The sequence below is a fragment of the Culex quinquefasciatus genome, chromosome 1, assembly GCF_015732765.1.
Source record: "Culex quinquefasciatus strain JHB chromosome 1, VPISU_Cqui_1.0_pri_paternal, whole genome shotgun sequence".
NCBI lineage: Eukaryota > Metazoa > Arthropoda > Insecta > Diptera > Culicidae > Culex > Culex quinquefasciatus.
The window spans coordinates 10,582,029-10,599,215 of record NC_051861.1 but is presented as its reverse complement, the minus strand read 5'-3'; the positions used below and the strand labels follow the sequence as shown (position 1 = coordinate 10,599,215).

The 17,187-nt window shown below is 37.1% G+C and overlaps 1 protein-coding gene across 1 annotated transcript; it reads right to left on the bottom strand.

Moving 5' to 3' along the window:
• Window positions 1-6,448: 6,448 nt before the first annotated feature.
• Window positions 6,449-10,233, bottom strand: LOC6046526. Its single transcript, XM_038248844.1, has 3 exons — window positions 9,991-10,233; window positions 7,327-9,644; window positions 6,449-7,259 (listed from the first exon to the last, which is right to left on the bottom strand). The coding sequence occupies exons 2-3, from the start codon at window positions 9,625-9,627 to the stop codon at window positions 6,678-6,680; spliced, it is 2,883 nt and encodes a 960-aa protein (XP_038104772.1). The 5' UTR covers window positions 9,628-9,644; window positions 9,991-10,233; the 3' UTR covers window positions 6,449-6,677.
• Between the last annotated feature and the right edge of the window lie 6,954 nt (window positions 10,234-17,187).

The window sequence follows — 17,187 nt, the reverse complement described above, 5'->3', positions numbered from 1 at the left end:
CGGTCGGGAAGTTTGGATTGTTTTAGAGAGCGATGACGGAAAATCTGCAAATAATTTTACACAGCACGTTTTATTTGCTTTCAATGTGAACCACAAAGAAAAAAAAGTCTTGCAGAAATATCGAACTGTTTTAAACGTCACATTTTTATCTCACTTCTAGCAGTAGAACACGAATATCTCTGGAACTCTCCGCCACTTAATTCTTCGATGTCTCTCTCAATTGCAACTTATTCTAACATACCTACTTACTTAGCTCCTAGATGGGCTATAGAAACTGTGTTTTTCTTTATTTCTTTTCATTTAATGAATTAATGAGCATTCTCGTTCTCGGAACATGTTAATGTTGTATCAAACTCTATCTTCTATTTTTTTGCTCGCACCTTTTTGACGCACTTTTGATTTTATTTTAACTTGCCCTCAAATTCACCAAGAATGTAGGATTCTTTAAAGAAACACCCTAATTTTTTTTAGACGGACTCGGTAAAACTGATTATGACAGATTTTGGTAAAATGTACACTCAAACCCCGATGGTTTGACGCCAACTGTTGTCAAACGAACGGGGTCACGTTTTAGTTTGACACCCCTTTTACACGGAGTTCACACACACTAACAAACGTTTGTTTTGATAGTGAGCGTGAGCGCAGTGTAAGGGAGCGTTCTTTTATTACGTAAGGGGGGAGGGGGGGTCGGAGGCCGTGTTACGCTCCATACAAAATTTTTAAAATTTGTATGGAAATTTTGTTACGAGGGGGGGGGGAGGGGGGCCAAAAGTCCGATTTTTCGCGTTACGTAATAAAAGAACGCTCCCTAAAAAGTGACAGTTCATCACTTTTTAGTTTGACTTTGACCAACCAACGGGGTACAAACTAAAAAAGTGTCAAACGAAAAAGTGACCAACCACCGGGGGTTGAGTGTATACAGAGTTCGGTAGTAATGTTCATTATTGTTCATCTGACAACCGAATTTCGATACAACTTTGTTAATTTTGACCGAGAGTACCAGATTGTAACTTTACCGAATATCTAAAATTCTAAACAAAAAAGCTAAACACATAAATTCAAAAATATGTTTTAATTATTGTGAAATTAAGCAATTAAACAATGTAAACGGGACAATACGAACTTGTACGTCGTGATTGTTGCACTCGATCTTAATTTCTCGACTCACGATCGCGATTTTTCGATAGTATGATTTCGATCTACCATCGACAAATTACGACTCACCCAGACATGCATCTGCTCTAACTCCTCTTTTAGAAGAACTTGTTTGGCATTTCACGTAGAAGATACCCAGCATGTTGTGCCAGTCTTCAAAATACGCTAATTACGCTTGTCTTTTAGGCTCCCGAAGACCCTGATAGATTATTTTGAAACCCAACCGAGATATAGGTTAAGAACTCTTAATTGCACTCAAAGAGCTTTTAAGAAGTTCTTCTTGAGAGCTTAAGAGAACATTTACATGAACATATAGCTAAAATCGGGTTTTCCAATGAACCAATGTTTTCTACACATTATTCAAGCCAAAATCAAGAGATTTTTACCTAGCAACAAGCATAACATTGCTTTAAACGAAAATGCCATCTATAACAAGCTGAGTGCCGTTAAAAAGAGCTCATAGTGCCGATGCATGTCTGGACTCACCATCAAGAAATTAAAATAGAAATTTTACTAGAGAGAAGTCTTGATCGCGGATCTAGAAATTGCAATCGAAATTTGTTACAAGGCTTTCTAGTCAGATATTTACAGCTGTGGGATTGTTTGCATCAGATCTGCTATCTCTTTCTAGCGAATTTTTTTTGTCTGACCGCCCGATATGTCAGCCAACATGTTGCGCGGGGCTCGTGCTCGATCAAGGAGCTATTACACTACTGCAAACAAACAAACAAACTCGCCCTTTTTGACTTGTTTGTACAAACGTCCGCCTGCATACATTTTGCCTTGTGCGAGTTTGTTTGTTTTTTGCAGTAATGTAATAGCTCCTTCATTGTTTGCACTGTGACGAGGAGTTCGTCATTTTTGGGTTAAATTATATATTTTTTTCAATGGACCTAGAAAGCCTTATTCCAGGGGTGACCAAAGTATGGCCTGCGGGTCCATTTTGAAAGACCATGTAAAATGGCTCTTTGAGATTGGGTCATACAAAGTGTAGGGTAAATTCTCGTATGTTTGGCAGGTTAAGCTCTCGCTCCTAACTCCATCCAATTTGCTGTTTTTCACTACTTAAACAACTAATTTTACAAAACTTTTGATAGAAACTTGCTTGCTCACTTCTTATTGAGCTATATATCACTCGCTTTCAGTTGAAAACGCTTTTAATTAGCTTTAATTGAATGTCAAAGTTCTGACCTGCCAACATTAGAGGCACGCTGGAATTAGATGCTGTTCCCCTAATTCCGTCAAAATTTTCATCACACATTTCTGAGTTATAAAACGTTCAAATTGGATTAAAGTAGAAAACTTTAAAAATAGCAAAAATAAAGGCATTTCATACTTATTAACATTTGATTGAGGAAGACCAAAATTTATTCAAATTTAATTGAAATTCAAGGAAAAAATGTTGAAAATATTTCTATGCAACGATTTATTATTTCAGTTGCACTTAAGGCCGTTGCATAAACTAAAAATATTATATTTTTTTATGTTCAATTATTTCAATAATTTTGAAATATTCAAACATTTTTAGCCTTTTTTAACTTAAAAAAATATATTTTTTGTTAAAAAAATCAAGCTTTTTTTTTAAATTTGAAATATTTTATTTGATAAAACAAAACAATAATATTATAACTTCTATTTTTTAAATCACTGAAAAAAAACAAAATAAAAATAAAGAAACAAGGATAATTTTATTAAATATTTCAAGAGCTTTTTTAATAGGTCCTATAAACCTATGAAACACAATAGCGTATAGGACCTTTTTTTTAAAACTCTAGATTGAAAGCTTCAAAATTCTAAAAATGCTAAATATTTTAGTGCTTCTCCAGCGCGGGTAGCAAACATCGAAGCAAATCAAATTTGCACCCGGTTTGCTACTGCGGCAAATGGAATGATGCACGGAAAAAAATTTAATTTTATGTATTTAAAAAAAATTTAAAAATGACAAAATAATAAAAAAATTAAATAAAAATAATATTTAAAGAAAATTAAAAAAAATACAAAAATACAAAAAATAAAAGGATTTAAAAACAAAATTAAAAATATTTTAAAAAATTTAAAAAAAATTAAAAATTAAAAAAAAATTAAAACATTTCAAAAAATTTAAAAAAAAATTTCACACGGATCATGCATGGAAAAATATTTAAATTGTCCCTTTTATGTATAAAAAAATAAAAAAAAATGAAATTAAAAAAATTTAAAGAAAATTAAAAAAAATTTAAAAAAATTCAAAAAAATCAAAAAAAAATTAAAAAAAATCAAGAATTAAAAAAATAAAAATATTAAAAAAATTAAATCAAGATTTAAAAAAATTAAAAATATTAAAAAAATTAAGTAAATTAAAAAAAAACTTAACAAAAAATTTAAAAAGTTTTTAAAAGATTTGAATTTTTTTTAAATTTTAAAAACTTTTTTATATAAATTGAATTTTTTTTAAATAAAAAAAATACAAAATTTAAAAGAAAACTATAATAATAAAAAAAATTAAAACTATATAAAAAAATTTAAAAAAATTAAAGAAAACTAAAAAATTAAAAAAATTAACAAAAAATTTAAAAAAATGACAAAATAAAAAAAAAGTAAAAAATTAAAGAATATAAAAAAAATTAAAAAGATTTAAAAAAATTTCGCAATTCGCAATTCGCAATTTTCAGTGTACGAACGGGCCTTGACCGATCTTATGCACTAGGTTCCCGACGAACACGCACTGCCCTTACACCTACATCTCACCCTTGCTCTGAGTCAGTACGAGCAGCACGCTAGAACACGCTTTGAGTGTTCGTGCCAGGCATGCACACCTTCTTTTCCGGTTACGCATTTTAACTCGGCCGGGGGTGGTACATTACGTAGGGTTTGATGTAAGTATAAGCGCCTAACCATTCAAAGTGTGCCTATCAATTTTCATTAAAACAAAAACTGTTTTATTTTTAGTTTGAATTCAAAAACTTATTGTTATTTACTGTGTATTGTTTTCTCCTGAAATCTTCCCTATTGTTGAGTCGTGTTTATCTGTTGCTATTTCTTTTGTCGCGGTGTTTTGTTACAATATTTTGGTCCTAAGCATTTTATAAAAGTTTACCAAAAATACAATAGTAATATTTGCGTTAATCCTTTAATCATTTCATAAATTGAGTCAGGGCTCGAACCTCACTTGCTTAAGAAAAAGGTGAAGTTTCAAAACAATGGACAGTGAAAGAAATATACTATGTAAAGAATCAATAGTAAAAGAAAGATGGTAATTTATGAAGAAGATAAAGAAATTAACAATAGTTAATAAATAGAGGTAACAAACATGCTTAGATTGTATTGAGGGCAATTTACAGGGAAGATGAGAAATTATTGAAATAGATAAATAAAGAAAAGGCACTCGATAAACAAAATTGACATCGCTGCCAAATTAAGGGAAAGCAGACAGTTTGTTGCAGTAGCATCAATTAGTAAAATAGAGTGGAAAAGCGTTGAGAAATAAGAGAATCAAATAAGTAAAATCGAAATCAAATGGAGGATAGTAAACAAAAGCCGTTTAAGAAAATCAGTGAAACAAAATAAACAGATGATAGATGGTAGCTGGAAATGGAAAGGAGAGAGGAAACCCCGTTCTGCAACGTTCAGGTACATCCACAGAAGTTGACTCAACATACTGCGAATCTAAACAATACCGTCTACAATCACAAATTACTTCCCTTTCCCACATTGACGCGCCCCTTTCTTCTAGCCGTCTCGACTCTGACCCTCGCTGGTCAAAGGTTTACGATCCGTTTCCACAGGCCACCAGCTAGGTCATCATGAAAACCAAGCCAACGTGGAGGTAAGAAAATAGGACACTCGCAAGGAACCAGAGCTATACTGTTCTGATCAAGATAATTCGGATGATCTAACAGAACTACGGATGTAGTTAGTTACGCTCCTTCCAGGATGTTCCTTACGTGGACGTCAACCCAAGAGCACGCAACAAGGTCAGTGCCATTGCATGCTCTTAGGTATCAATCCTTGGCCTGCTTAAAGAATATAAAAAAATTAAAAAAAATTAAAAACATTTAAAAAATATTCAAATTAAAAAAAAATAAAAAATAAACAAATTACAAGAAATTCAAAAAAAAATTAAAATTTCAGAAAATTAAAAAAGCAAAAAATATTAAAAAATTGGAAAAAATTAAAAAACTTAAAAAGATTAGCCCGGGAGCATGTTGACAGCTCCCATACAAACTGAGCGTACCCCGTTTTGTGGGCCCAGTGGGCCTAAGATGGCGGCGTTGGATATTATCTAGCCAAATTTTTGAAAATGGCGAATAGTTTAATTAAATATAGTTTTTGCCTTGTTTTGGTTTAAAACGACAAAATAAGCATTATGGAATTATTTTCTTTAAAAAGTTGTTTAGAGATACGCCACGTTCAAATTTTAGTCTAGAACTGTTGAAGTGAGCGTGCCACAAAAGCCGTCACGAAAAAAAAGTTTCCTATGCAAATTTTGAGTTGCGTATTTGATGGGCGTACTCCGACGAGGCCCACTTGCCATCTGACGGTTGAAAAAGATTGATAAAAATTGAAAAAAAACACAAATGGAAAAAATAAGCTATTTAAACGCATTTTTGATTTTTATTGTATGTTTGATTTTTGAATTTTTGAATTTTAAAATTTTAAATTTTTGGATTTTTGAGTTTCAGAAATTTAGAATTTTAGAATTTTTGAAAAAAATAAGCTTTTTTTTTAACGCATTTTTGATTTTTTGTATTTTTGAATTATGAAATGTTTCAATTGAAGTTTTTAATTTTTGAATTTTTAAATTTTTGAATTTTTTAATTCATGAATTTTTAAATTTTTGAATGTGGATTGCTTTTGCGTTGACAAATAACGATCGTGAGTCGAAAAATTACGATCGAGTGCATTTAACCACCACGGTACACAAAGCGTCTGTTCCGCCCACGCTTGAACGTTTTAACTAAAATCGATCGATTTTTGGAGAAACTAAACCGATAAATCGTTAGCAAAGTTCATTATCGTTCATGTTCATCCTAGTGACACTTCCCAGAAATGCCGCGCGGCGTGTACTTTCGAGAGAAACGGACAATATCTTTCAACGCGACAGGTCTTTGATTTCTTTTCGACACTCTGAAGAGAGGATGCTCATTTTAAGCTTAAAATAAGCTCAACCATACTTTTTTCAGTGGGGTTGACACGTTGTAATCTCAAAACTTTTGATATTTTAAGAACGAAATCGCCAAAAGTGCGTCTCAAAGTGCGAGCTTTTTAAACGTTTTAACATCTACTGTTTCAGTTCAAGTGGAAATGGTTGGAGTAGGGGGATTCAATAAATACAATTTATTTTAGAACTGAGTGGTGTTGCCGCGCACTTCGCTGCTATTCTTTTGAGCGGAATAGTGTTTTTTTTTCCTGTGTGGGGTAAAATGTACACGCTAAAAATTTGCTTACCACAATATACGTAGAATAGAGATGGGTAGAGAGGATAGAAGGAGGACAATATCTTGTATCACGATGTTTTAAAAATTCCTAACCGCCTCCTAACCCTAATTATCATCCTCATCACTAACCGTGTCGGACGTGAGGCCGGCCTCGCCCACGACCGTGTTGGCATCGTCCCGATCGGAACCTACCGTACTGATCGAGTCGTCGTCCTCGCTGTCCTCCTCTTCGCTGTCGTCGCTTCCGCCACCACCAGCGCGCTGCTTCCGGTAGAACTCGATCATGTGCACGAGATCCACCAGCCGCTGCTTGGTTTTCTCGTTGTTGCAGTCGAGGACGCGCAGGTGGCCCAGATATTCGTAGGTTCGGGCCATGTCCTGGGCGGTGCTGTCCTTGCCGAACAACTTGCGCGTAAAGTAGCGCAACTCGCCGAGCAGCCGGTTGTAGTTCGAGGCGAGCTTCTTCAGCTCCAGATAGGGCCCGTTGCCGAGGTGGCCGTAATCGAGCACGGTCCAAACGCCGGTCGCCATGTTCCAGGTGAAGAGCGACCGGCACTGGTAGATTTTGCGGTGCGTCGGACAGTCGATCGTGGTGAGGCAGTTGTGGCACTTGCTCGCCTTGTTGGTGTCGCTCGCGGTGAACTGGAGCACCATCGTGCAGGTGACGGTTTCGGTGAGGGGGCAGACCTGGGGGGGAGAGGAAGATGAGAATGAGTCAAGTTCGAGAGTAGCATATCGCAGCCTCGATACTTACGTGCGTCAGCTCGTACGCCGAATCGAACAGAATGCCGTACTTTTTGTCACTTTTGGCGCAAATGTGGTTCGCGACGTGAAACGAAAACGTCTCCATGTCGAACGAGTTCTGCGTGACCACGACAGCGGGGCAGTGCAGCTTTTGGAACGAGGCTGGGGAAATGATCTGCATGGTGGAGTAGCACGAGCCGTGGACCTCCATGGGGAGCGAGGTGTGATAGCCGGGCGAGATGCAGTCGTCCTCCTCCGTGGTCACCACCGAGTTGGCGTCGTCCTCTTCGACGAAGATTTTGACGATCTTTTTCGAGCAGATTGGTTTTTCCGGTTTTACTTGGACCGGGTCCGGTTTGAGGGAGGAGGGCAGCAGGTTGTCCGAGTTGAAGTTTTCGTTGTTGCCTTCGGCGGCGGCGGCTTGGAGCTTCTTCTCGTTGAACTTGTGGATGGCGTCGATGAAGAACTTGGGGATGTCTTGGTCGGGGTTGGTGGAAGTTGTGGTCGTGGTCATGCTGCCAGAGTAGATGTAGTCCTTCGGGTCAAAGTTGGACAGTTTGATGAGTTGCGCTGCGGTTTGAGGTCGGGAGTTGGACGATGGAGTTGCGACCGGGGAGTGGTGCCGGTAGTAGTTGGGGGATCGGATTCCCGGTGGTGATCGGAGGTAGCGGTTGCCGACGGGGGATCCGCACGGCGATCGGAAGCCATGGCTTGGGGAGGCGCGGTGCAGATGGGTGGTCATTTCGAATCCGGCGGGGTTTTGGCCGCGCGCTCGTAGCCGGTTGAACGGGACGATGACCGAGTCGCCGTGGCTGCTGTCTTCGGAGAATTCGTACTTTTTGTCCGCTAGACGGCGCTTCCGGAAGGTGCTGATTTTCTCGCCCGGCTCCGTGTCTTCCGAGAACTCGTACGCCTTGGCGGCGGCCGCATTGCTGGTGCTAGGAACGTTGTTTGATTCGGTTGGCGAACGGGACGATGCGGCCAGGTAGGATCGCCGTCGAAGTGGCGTCCGACCGGAAGACCCCGAGGAACTACTGCTGCTGGCGGTGGCTTGGAGATCGACCCGGGTGACGTACGATTTGGGCGTTTGGCCGCCGCCACCACTCCCTTCGGGAGAAGTGATCCGTAACTCGATGTTGGTGTTGGTGCGATGGTTCATGAGGCGGACGTTCGGCGGCGGAGACGCCATCGACGGCCGTAACGGCTGCTGCGTGCACGTAATGACCAACTCGTCAAAGTTTTCCGGATAGGTGGTCGTGGTGGTCGTCGTTGACGAGGAACTTGTTGAAGACAGTCTGGTGGCGGCCCGCGACTCGCAGGTTTCAGTCTCATATTCGGCAAAGTCGGCAATTATTTGGTCGGCGATGCTCAGGGAAGATTGTGGTGGTGGTGGTGGTGGTGCCGCGGCGGGAGTTGGTGGTCTCGGCGGTGCCGTTGCAGCGAGGATTGGAACTTTTGGCTGCGGCTCTTTCGTGGGAGTTGGTTCCCGCGGAGGATATTGTGAAATGTACTTACTACTCAGGACTGCGGAACTCGCCGCGGGTCGCCTCGCCGGACAACGACTCATGTCCAGCCGAATGTTGACCGTGTGGATGAAGCTGTTTTCGCTCATGATGATAAAACCCGGACAGTTCAAATTATACCGCGGGTTGAACCTCGGTCCCGAGTCCGAATTCCTGTACTTGGTGTGGATCGTCATGTTGCACTTGATGCACAGAATGTCCACCCGGTTCTCGCCGCCATCCTCTTCCGCCGTCTCGTCCCGCAACTTCCTGCAGTCCAAACAACCCAGCGTCGGAACTCGCACCACCGTCACGTACGAATCGCAATCGTCCTTCTCGCTCGCACCATGCACCAACAACAGCCGCTGGTCCGTCTTCCACTGGGTCATCGACACCGTCTTGATGTCGTCCACCCCGTGGTCATCAAACAGACACACCTGGAAGTACTTGCTGAGCAGGAAGTGCGGCCGATAAATCCAAAAGTACAACTCGTACTTGTAATTCGACGAAAAGTTGTACTCGCTCGTAATAACTTCATCGTAATCGCACGAAGCCTTATAGCTGATCAAAAACTGGCCACACGCCGTCAACCCCATGAACACGTGCCCCTGCAGGTAACAGTACGGTACGATCTCCTTCAGGCAAAAGTGCAGATGCTCCGGCACCTCCCGGAAGGGCAGCTCGCGTGACTTGCGCGTCAACCCGCCGGCAAACACCCCCGAGTGTTCCCGGTTCAGCACCTTCAGCAGCACGCTCTCGTGGCCACGGTTCGGCTGACCGAAGCGGAACCGCTTGCCGTGCGCGGCCATCGCGAACGGTCCGGAACCTGCAGAATAAAGCGAGAAAGACTAAATCATTCTGAGAGACTTCAGGAAGGGGGTTCTGGTTCGGCGATCGCGACGCGAAAAATGTGCAAAATAATAAAAAGGAGTGTGGAAAAAGGTAAGAAACCGGTTTCGGCTGCAGAAGCTGGTGCGTGCGGAACTGCGGAGATGGAAAGGAAAAGTGAGATTCTTTTTTTTTCTGTGGAGGAGGAAGATTTTACCGGAACTCCGCCGAAAAATTAAAATTTTATTTTTTTGTAAAGCGTTTCCACCCTACAAAATTTGCAGCAATTTCAGCACAAAAATAAACGAATTTAAAACATTGAGCAAATATTTTTGTGTGCTTACCTTACAGGAAAAAAAAGAAGTATTTTTTTTTGCTGAGCAGTGCAGCTATTTCCTCGGTAACATTCTCAAACACCACCAAACTGGCCGTTACTAGTTGCACAACGTTGCTGATTTACCAAATGTTGGCAAATTTTGCACCAAAAGATTGTTTTATAAACTTTTTTTTTTCGCTAGCAAAATGCAGAAACGACGCACCATCCACACAAATTTCAATCCTGTTCTGCTGCTGGGGTTCTTCTTTTTCTGTTGATGGTTGTCAGTGGGGAAGGGGCGCGGCCATGATTGGTTCAACAAGTTTCTGTTGACAGAAAAATGTAGATTTTTTTTAAATTAAATGCAATTTACACAGACATGTTTAAATGGGTCTTAAAATGTAACCGGTAGTTTTTTTTAAATATGTTCTATCTAATTATCCTTCAAAAAATTTCTTAAGCGTAGCTTTTGAGATTTTGAAGTATAATATTTTTAAAGAACCGTGACATCATCCGTGGGTGCTCTTTTTGTGGATGTCAACAAAACGATGATGAACCGCGATGAACTTCGTGCATCAATTTGAGTTCAGTCGTGGTCACACCATATCGAACGGAAAGTGTCCCTAACCGTGACAAAATAACAAAAAAAGTTCAAAAGTTCATTTTAAAAAAAAATCAAGAATATAAAATGTGTAGGACGAGGTGTAGGATCTTTTATTTGCGGTACTAAACATTGGAATTTCATGAAAAATCAAAACATTTTTAAGGGAACTTAGTGCATCTCCAGCGCTGGGTGCAAACATCGAAGCAAAGCTAATTTGCACCCGACGTCAACCCCATCGCGGTACCTGTCGCGGTAGCAAATTTGCTCTCAGTTCTTCGGGATTTCACTTTGCTACCCGGTATTCTGCCTGTTTGCTACCGCATCAAATGGAATTATGCACGGAAAATCGAATCCAGCACGGATTTTTTTTTTAAATTTCAATCAAAATCAAACCATCCACATTAACGACCCCCGTGTCTTTTGTGGTCTCTATTGCAAGTTTCTGCTCGAACCTAGGAGTCCGAAGGCTTGAATGGGGAGAACACCCAAACCTCTCTTTACTCCAAGGAACCTTCCACCCCAGTGTTTGAACTGACGACCTTTGGATTGAGAGTCCAACCGCCGCCAGCGATTCCACCGGAGTAGGCTTGGTTTGGTGTGCTGTTTGTACTTATGGCATGGAGACAACTCCTACACCTGGAATGACTTAACGGCCTAACAACCAAGGCCGGGACCGACATTTAACTTCCTCATCCGATGGAAGGTTGCAGCAGATGGGAATCGAACCCAGAATCATCCGCTTACAAAGCGGACAGCGTAACCATTCGGCCACGCACTGCCATTTAAAAAATTCAAAATTTTTTAAAAATTTAAAATATTTAAAAAAATTAAAAAATTTAAAAAATTTAAGAAATTTAAAAAATTTAAAATTTTTAAAAAAATTAAAAAATTTAAAAAAAAATAAAAAAAATAATAGGGAAAATAAAAAAAAATTAGGCCGTTGCAAATATTTTTTGAAGTTTATGTCCCTCGACTCTGGTCCAGGTCGAGGGGGGGGGGGGGAAGAGATTTTTTTTTTCGCCGAAAAAAAACTTTTTGCGGTGCTGTACATTGGAATTCCACAAAAATTGAAAATATTTTTGACCGAACCCAGACATGCTAAATATGATTTTAAACGCAGGAAAATGCATTTCTAATTGTTTTCAGTTGGATGGACTTATATTTCCTTAAAAATTTGGAAGTTTTTTGAAAAACATATTTTTTTGCCGCCTGGTTTTTCGAACCGGGGGCGACATAAACTTTGAAAAATTTGTGCAACAGCCTAAAATAATTGAAAAAAATATTATTTTTTTTTTTAATTTAAATTTTGTAAAAGTAAAAAAAAATGAAATTTTGGAATTTTTTATTTTTGAATATTTAAATTTTTGAATTTTTGAATTTTTGAATTTTTAAATTTTTGAATTTTTGATTTTTTTGAATTTTTGAATCACCCACAATGCAGACATAGAAAATCTCCGAAACACGCATTCAAAACTTTGCCCCCGGCTTGCTGGTACTTGTCGGGTATCAGTAAATGAGTACCCGACAGGTACCGACACATATTTTTCTTCTACAGATGAACTTGAGATCAAATTTGATACCTGCTTTGCTACGCGCGGTGGGAGACTCGGGGGCAAACTCGAGAGCAAATTTGGTGGGAATCAAATCGGGTAGCAAATGGTTTAACTTTCGACATTTTCGAAAAATGAAATTCTTTGAAATTTTCAATAGGATTAAAAAGTTTAATGAACTTTTAGCATTTCTAGACATGAATCAACACATAATTATTGATTTTGAAGGTAAACGAGAGCAACAAATGATAAAAACCCATATTTGCCCCCCGCGGTGGGCTTGTTTCGGTGGCAAATTTGTTACCCTAGCGGTGGGGATGACGGAATTTTTTCAAGGTGGCAAATTTGATCTCGGTATTCATGAGCCGGGTGCAAATTTGATTTGCACCCCAGCGCTGGAGATGCCCTTAAACATTAGCCCGGGTAAAAAAATAAAGTTGCTCAAATCAAAAATTATTTGAGATTGCCTGAAAGAGTACTCAAAATGGAGGCTCAGGCCAAAATTTCAGCCCATTTGGTCGAAAACTGGCTTGCCTTGAGCAGGAACAAGTTTAAATGGGAATTAACCCGTAAAACTGGAGCATTTAGGTAAATTGCTCTGTACAAGTCAGCCGTTAACAAATGACGACTATTGCATACCATGGGGTCCTAGGGGATGGTCTAGGGAACGATTCCTCCGAAGGGTGCAAGACGATCCGAGGCCGCTGGTCTTGCCTTGAACCGGATTCATTACGGCGTCGCAGAAATTCTCATGGTCCCAGCTAAATGTATAGGGAAAAATCAAAGCACACTCTTGAGCACACTAAGAAGGCTGCCTCGTTCAGAGGACGCCTCATGGCAATCAGCCACCACGTGGCAGGAGGGTATAATCAATTTTTGCTTTTAAAGTGGTTTTGTTATTCCTAGGACACTTTATTCAACCAGATATTTGATCAAAAACACCTTAACAACGCTAAATGTAATTTTGAAGCCGAATTTGAAGTTATTTTCCTGCCACGTGATGGCTGATTGTCATGAGGCGTCCTCTGATCGAGTAAATGCTCCAGTTTTACGGGTAATTCCCATTTAAACTTGTTCCTGCTCAAGGCAAGCCTGTTTTCAACCAAATGGGCTGAAATTTTGGCCTGAGCCTCCATTTTGAGTACTCTTTCGGGCAATCTCATATAATTTTTGATTTGAGCAACTTTATTATTTTTTTACCCGGGCTATTAAACATGCTAAACGGTGAAATATTTGTTTTAAAAACGTAAAATATTGTTGTAAATCCTTCGGTGATAACCGAAGTTCAATAATTTCTCACTACACTCAAACCCCGATGGTTTGACACCATCTGTTGTCAAACGAACGGCGTCACTTTTTAGTTTGACACCCCCTTTACACGGAGTTCACACACACTACTGAACGTTTGTTTTGATAGTGTTCGTGAGCGCCGGATAAAAAGTGACAGTTCGTCACTTTTTAGTTTGACTTTGACCAACCAACGGGGTACAAACTAAAAAAGTGTCAAACGAAAAAGTGACCAACCACCGGGGGTTGAGTGTAATAGCAATTTAAAACTTCCTGAATTCTTAAAATCAGAAATTTGAAAATAAAAAAAAAACAGTTTTTAAATTGAAAACATCAAAACGTTCAAAATAAAATCATATGAGAAAAATAAATCAAAAAATCAAATATTTTGATTTGATTTGATTTTTAATTCTTAAAATTGAAACATTCGGGAGTTCAGAAATTCTAAAATTCTAAAACATAGATATTAAAAATATAATTATGAATCTCAATCGAGGGGAGTGATAGTAGTAAGAAAATTAATATATTTAATTAATTAACTGCCAAAACTTCGGGTCTTACGGGACCCCAAGACGTATCGAATTAGACAAAAACGGTCGAAATCGGTTCAGTCAATTCAGAGATAATCGAGTGCATTTTGTGGGTGCACGGACTCACATCCAGACACACGCACAGACATTTGTTCAAAATTTAATTCTGAGTCAATAGGTCTATTCCCGTACTGCAGAATTCTGCAATTCTGCACAAAAACGGCAGCAGAGCGTTCCCGTACTTTTCTGCAACAAAAGTAACTTTCCTCTCAGGCAGAACTTCTGCAGTGAGAGAGGTAGAAGTTGCAGCAAAACCGTTCCCGTACTTTTCTGCAAGCTCTCTCTTCTCTTTCTTGTTGAAAAGTTACTGCAATTTGGTGTGATGGATGTTGACTACACGCTTACATAAAATTTGCAGGTTGGGTGAAATTTAGCATTTTATTATAAGTTGTAATAATAAATGATTTTGGGGTAGTTTTTTTATGTATGGTTTTATTGAGACCGATTTTTTTTTATGCTAACGATTTCAGGCTTAGTTCATTTATGTAAATAATATAGCGATTTTTTTCAGTGTTATTATTTTTACCTGATCAAAAATTGATAACTTTAGCCATATTATTACAGCACGCTTAGTACCCCAACAAAAATTGTACTATAAACAAGGGGCTGGAAACTCTAATATTACTTAGGAATACTTAGTATACTAACGATATTCCAGTATACTTGTTAGTATACTAACCGAAAAGCAATAAACTGTTAGTATATTATGATACTCTCAGTATATTGGTAAGTATACTGGCGGTATGTAAAGGAAATAATAAGTATACTAACATATATTTTGATATACTGGTTAGCATAATAATTATAGCCCTAAGAGTTTCCAACCCCTTGACTATAAACACAAATTGTTTTTAAAAACTTTTAAAAGACACATTTCTTTTGAGTTTCATAATTTCAAATAGATATTTGTTTAGGAACGAGTTCAGGAATAATTTTTGATCTTGAATTGTTTTCGAATATACCTCGGAATATACTAAATATGTGTGTTAAATAACAGGTAATTTGTATTGGCAAATAATTATGTATACCTTTAACGGTGCTACCAATTTGTATTCTTACATGAACCAAAAAAATGTTATTTTGTCGAAATTAAAATTCTTAAATTGTTAAATTCTTAAATTCTTAAATTCTTAAATTCCTAAATTCCTAAATTCTTAAATTCTTAAATTCTTAAATTCTTAAATTCTTAAATTCTTAAATTCTTAAATTCTTAAATTCTTAAATTCTTAAATTCTTAAATTCTTAAATTCTTAAATTCTTAAATTCTTAAATTTTAAATTTTAAATTTAAATTTTAAATTCTTAAATTCTTAAATTCTTAAATTCTTAAATTTAAATTCTTAAATTCTTAAATTCTTAAATTCTTAAATTTTAAATTCTTAAATTCTTAAATTTAAATTCTTATATTCTTAAATTCTTAAATTCTTAAATTCTTAAATTCTTAAATTCTTAAATTCTTAAATTTTAAATTCTTAAATTCTTAAATTCTTAAATTCTTAAATTCTTAAATTCTTAAATTCTTAAATTCTTAAATTCTTAAATTCTTAAATTTTTAAACTCTTGAACTTTTAATTTCTACGCCATCTTGAATCATAATAAATACACATTATTTGAAGTCATATTTTAAGTTAGAAACTCAAGTTTAGAGGATTTAGAGATTGGAAATTTTGACTGTTCCTATTTTATTTATATTTGAGTTTTAAAAATTTTGATTTACAGAATTTTTTAATTTTACGTGTATTTGAAATTATAATTTCTTTAAGTTTCTTCCTTTTTATTTTTAACTGTAGCATTTGAATTTGTTGTGTTCTGAGCTCATAAATATTAAAACAAAATGTTATTTTAATTCGAATTTTTTTTCAACTTTTTTTTATTTTGATTTTTTAAAACTAAGATTCTTTTTGACTTTAATCATTTTGAAATATTTAGTTTTTAATTATTTGATTTTTGAGCTCAAAGCTCAATTTATCCAGGTTTTTAAGCGAAGATGGCGTTCGAATGTTGAACGTCCGAAATGTCAAAATCGCGCAGTAGCACCAACATTAGAAAAAAAATGCGGCTGTCATGCCATGGAACACTTTTTTTGTAATGTTGGTACCACTGCGTGATTTTGACATTTCGGGCGTTCACCATTCGAACGCCATTTTCGCATAAAAAGCTGGATTGTGTTTTTATTTTTCTGATATAATTATTTGCATTTTTAAATTTCTCAAATATCTGATTTGATGTTTTTTTTAAAAGTTTCTTGATGTGGAAATATTTTTTTTTAATATTTTTAACTGTGGATTTCTTAATTTCCAGATTGCTTTATTCATGTGTATCAACATTTTTGAATTTTTGATCATTTCTATTTATCTATTAAACATGTATTTATGGTCCCTTCTATATAAAACTTTGTTTTTCTTTTTTATCATATTTATTAAACGTACCTGCCACTCTCATTTGTAAAATAGTTTACCTAATGTAAAATTTTTAAGTTGTTTCTAATATATGATTTCTACCTAAGCATAATTAATTTCTAGTTACTCAATAAATAATACATCCTTGATTTTTTAAATAAAATGTTGTGCTACATAAAACAATAATGTCCCAGTTCAAGAGGTAACCTTCTTTCAATTACTTTTTTTGTCAACCATTTTTTTTTAATATTTTGAAATAATTAAAAAAAATAATACCCAGTTTGAGTAAATCCACTCAACTGTGTACAATGTTGCAGAAAAAGTACTGGAACGCGCTACCCAGGCAAATTGTTTGCCGCTTCTCTCCTTGCAAAACTTCTGCAAAAGAGAGAGATGAAGAGAGCGAGCTGAAAAGTACGGGAACGTGCTGCAAAAAAGTGACTTATGCTGGCTGCAGAATTCTGCAGAAGCTGCAGAATTTCTGCAATTCTGCAAGTACGGGAATAGACCTAATAGTGTCGTGACTGAAACCCGACATTTGATTTAATTTTACAATATTACGGATCAGGAATAACAACACGTCGTTTCAAGTCCAAGCAAAACAAACGACTGCTTTATTATATTTATTATATTTTTAAATTTCTTTTCTCTAAATTATTGTCCGTTTCTTTCAAAGGTACACGCCGCGCGGCATTTCAGAATGTGCCATAAACATTGTTGCCAGCGATTTTCTGCACTTTTCGTGCAATAAAAAACATACATGGCAGCAATGGCAAGCGATTCGAAGAAGAAGATA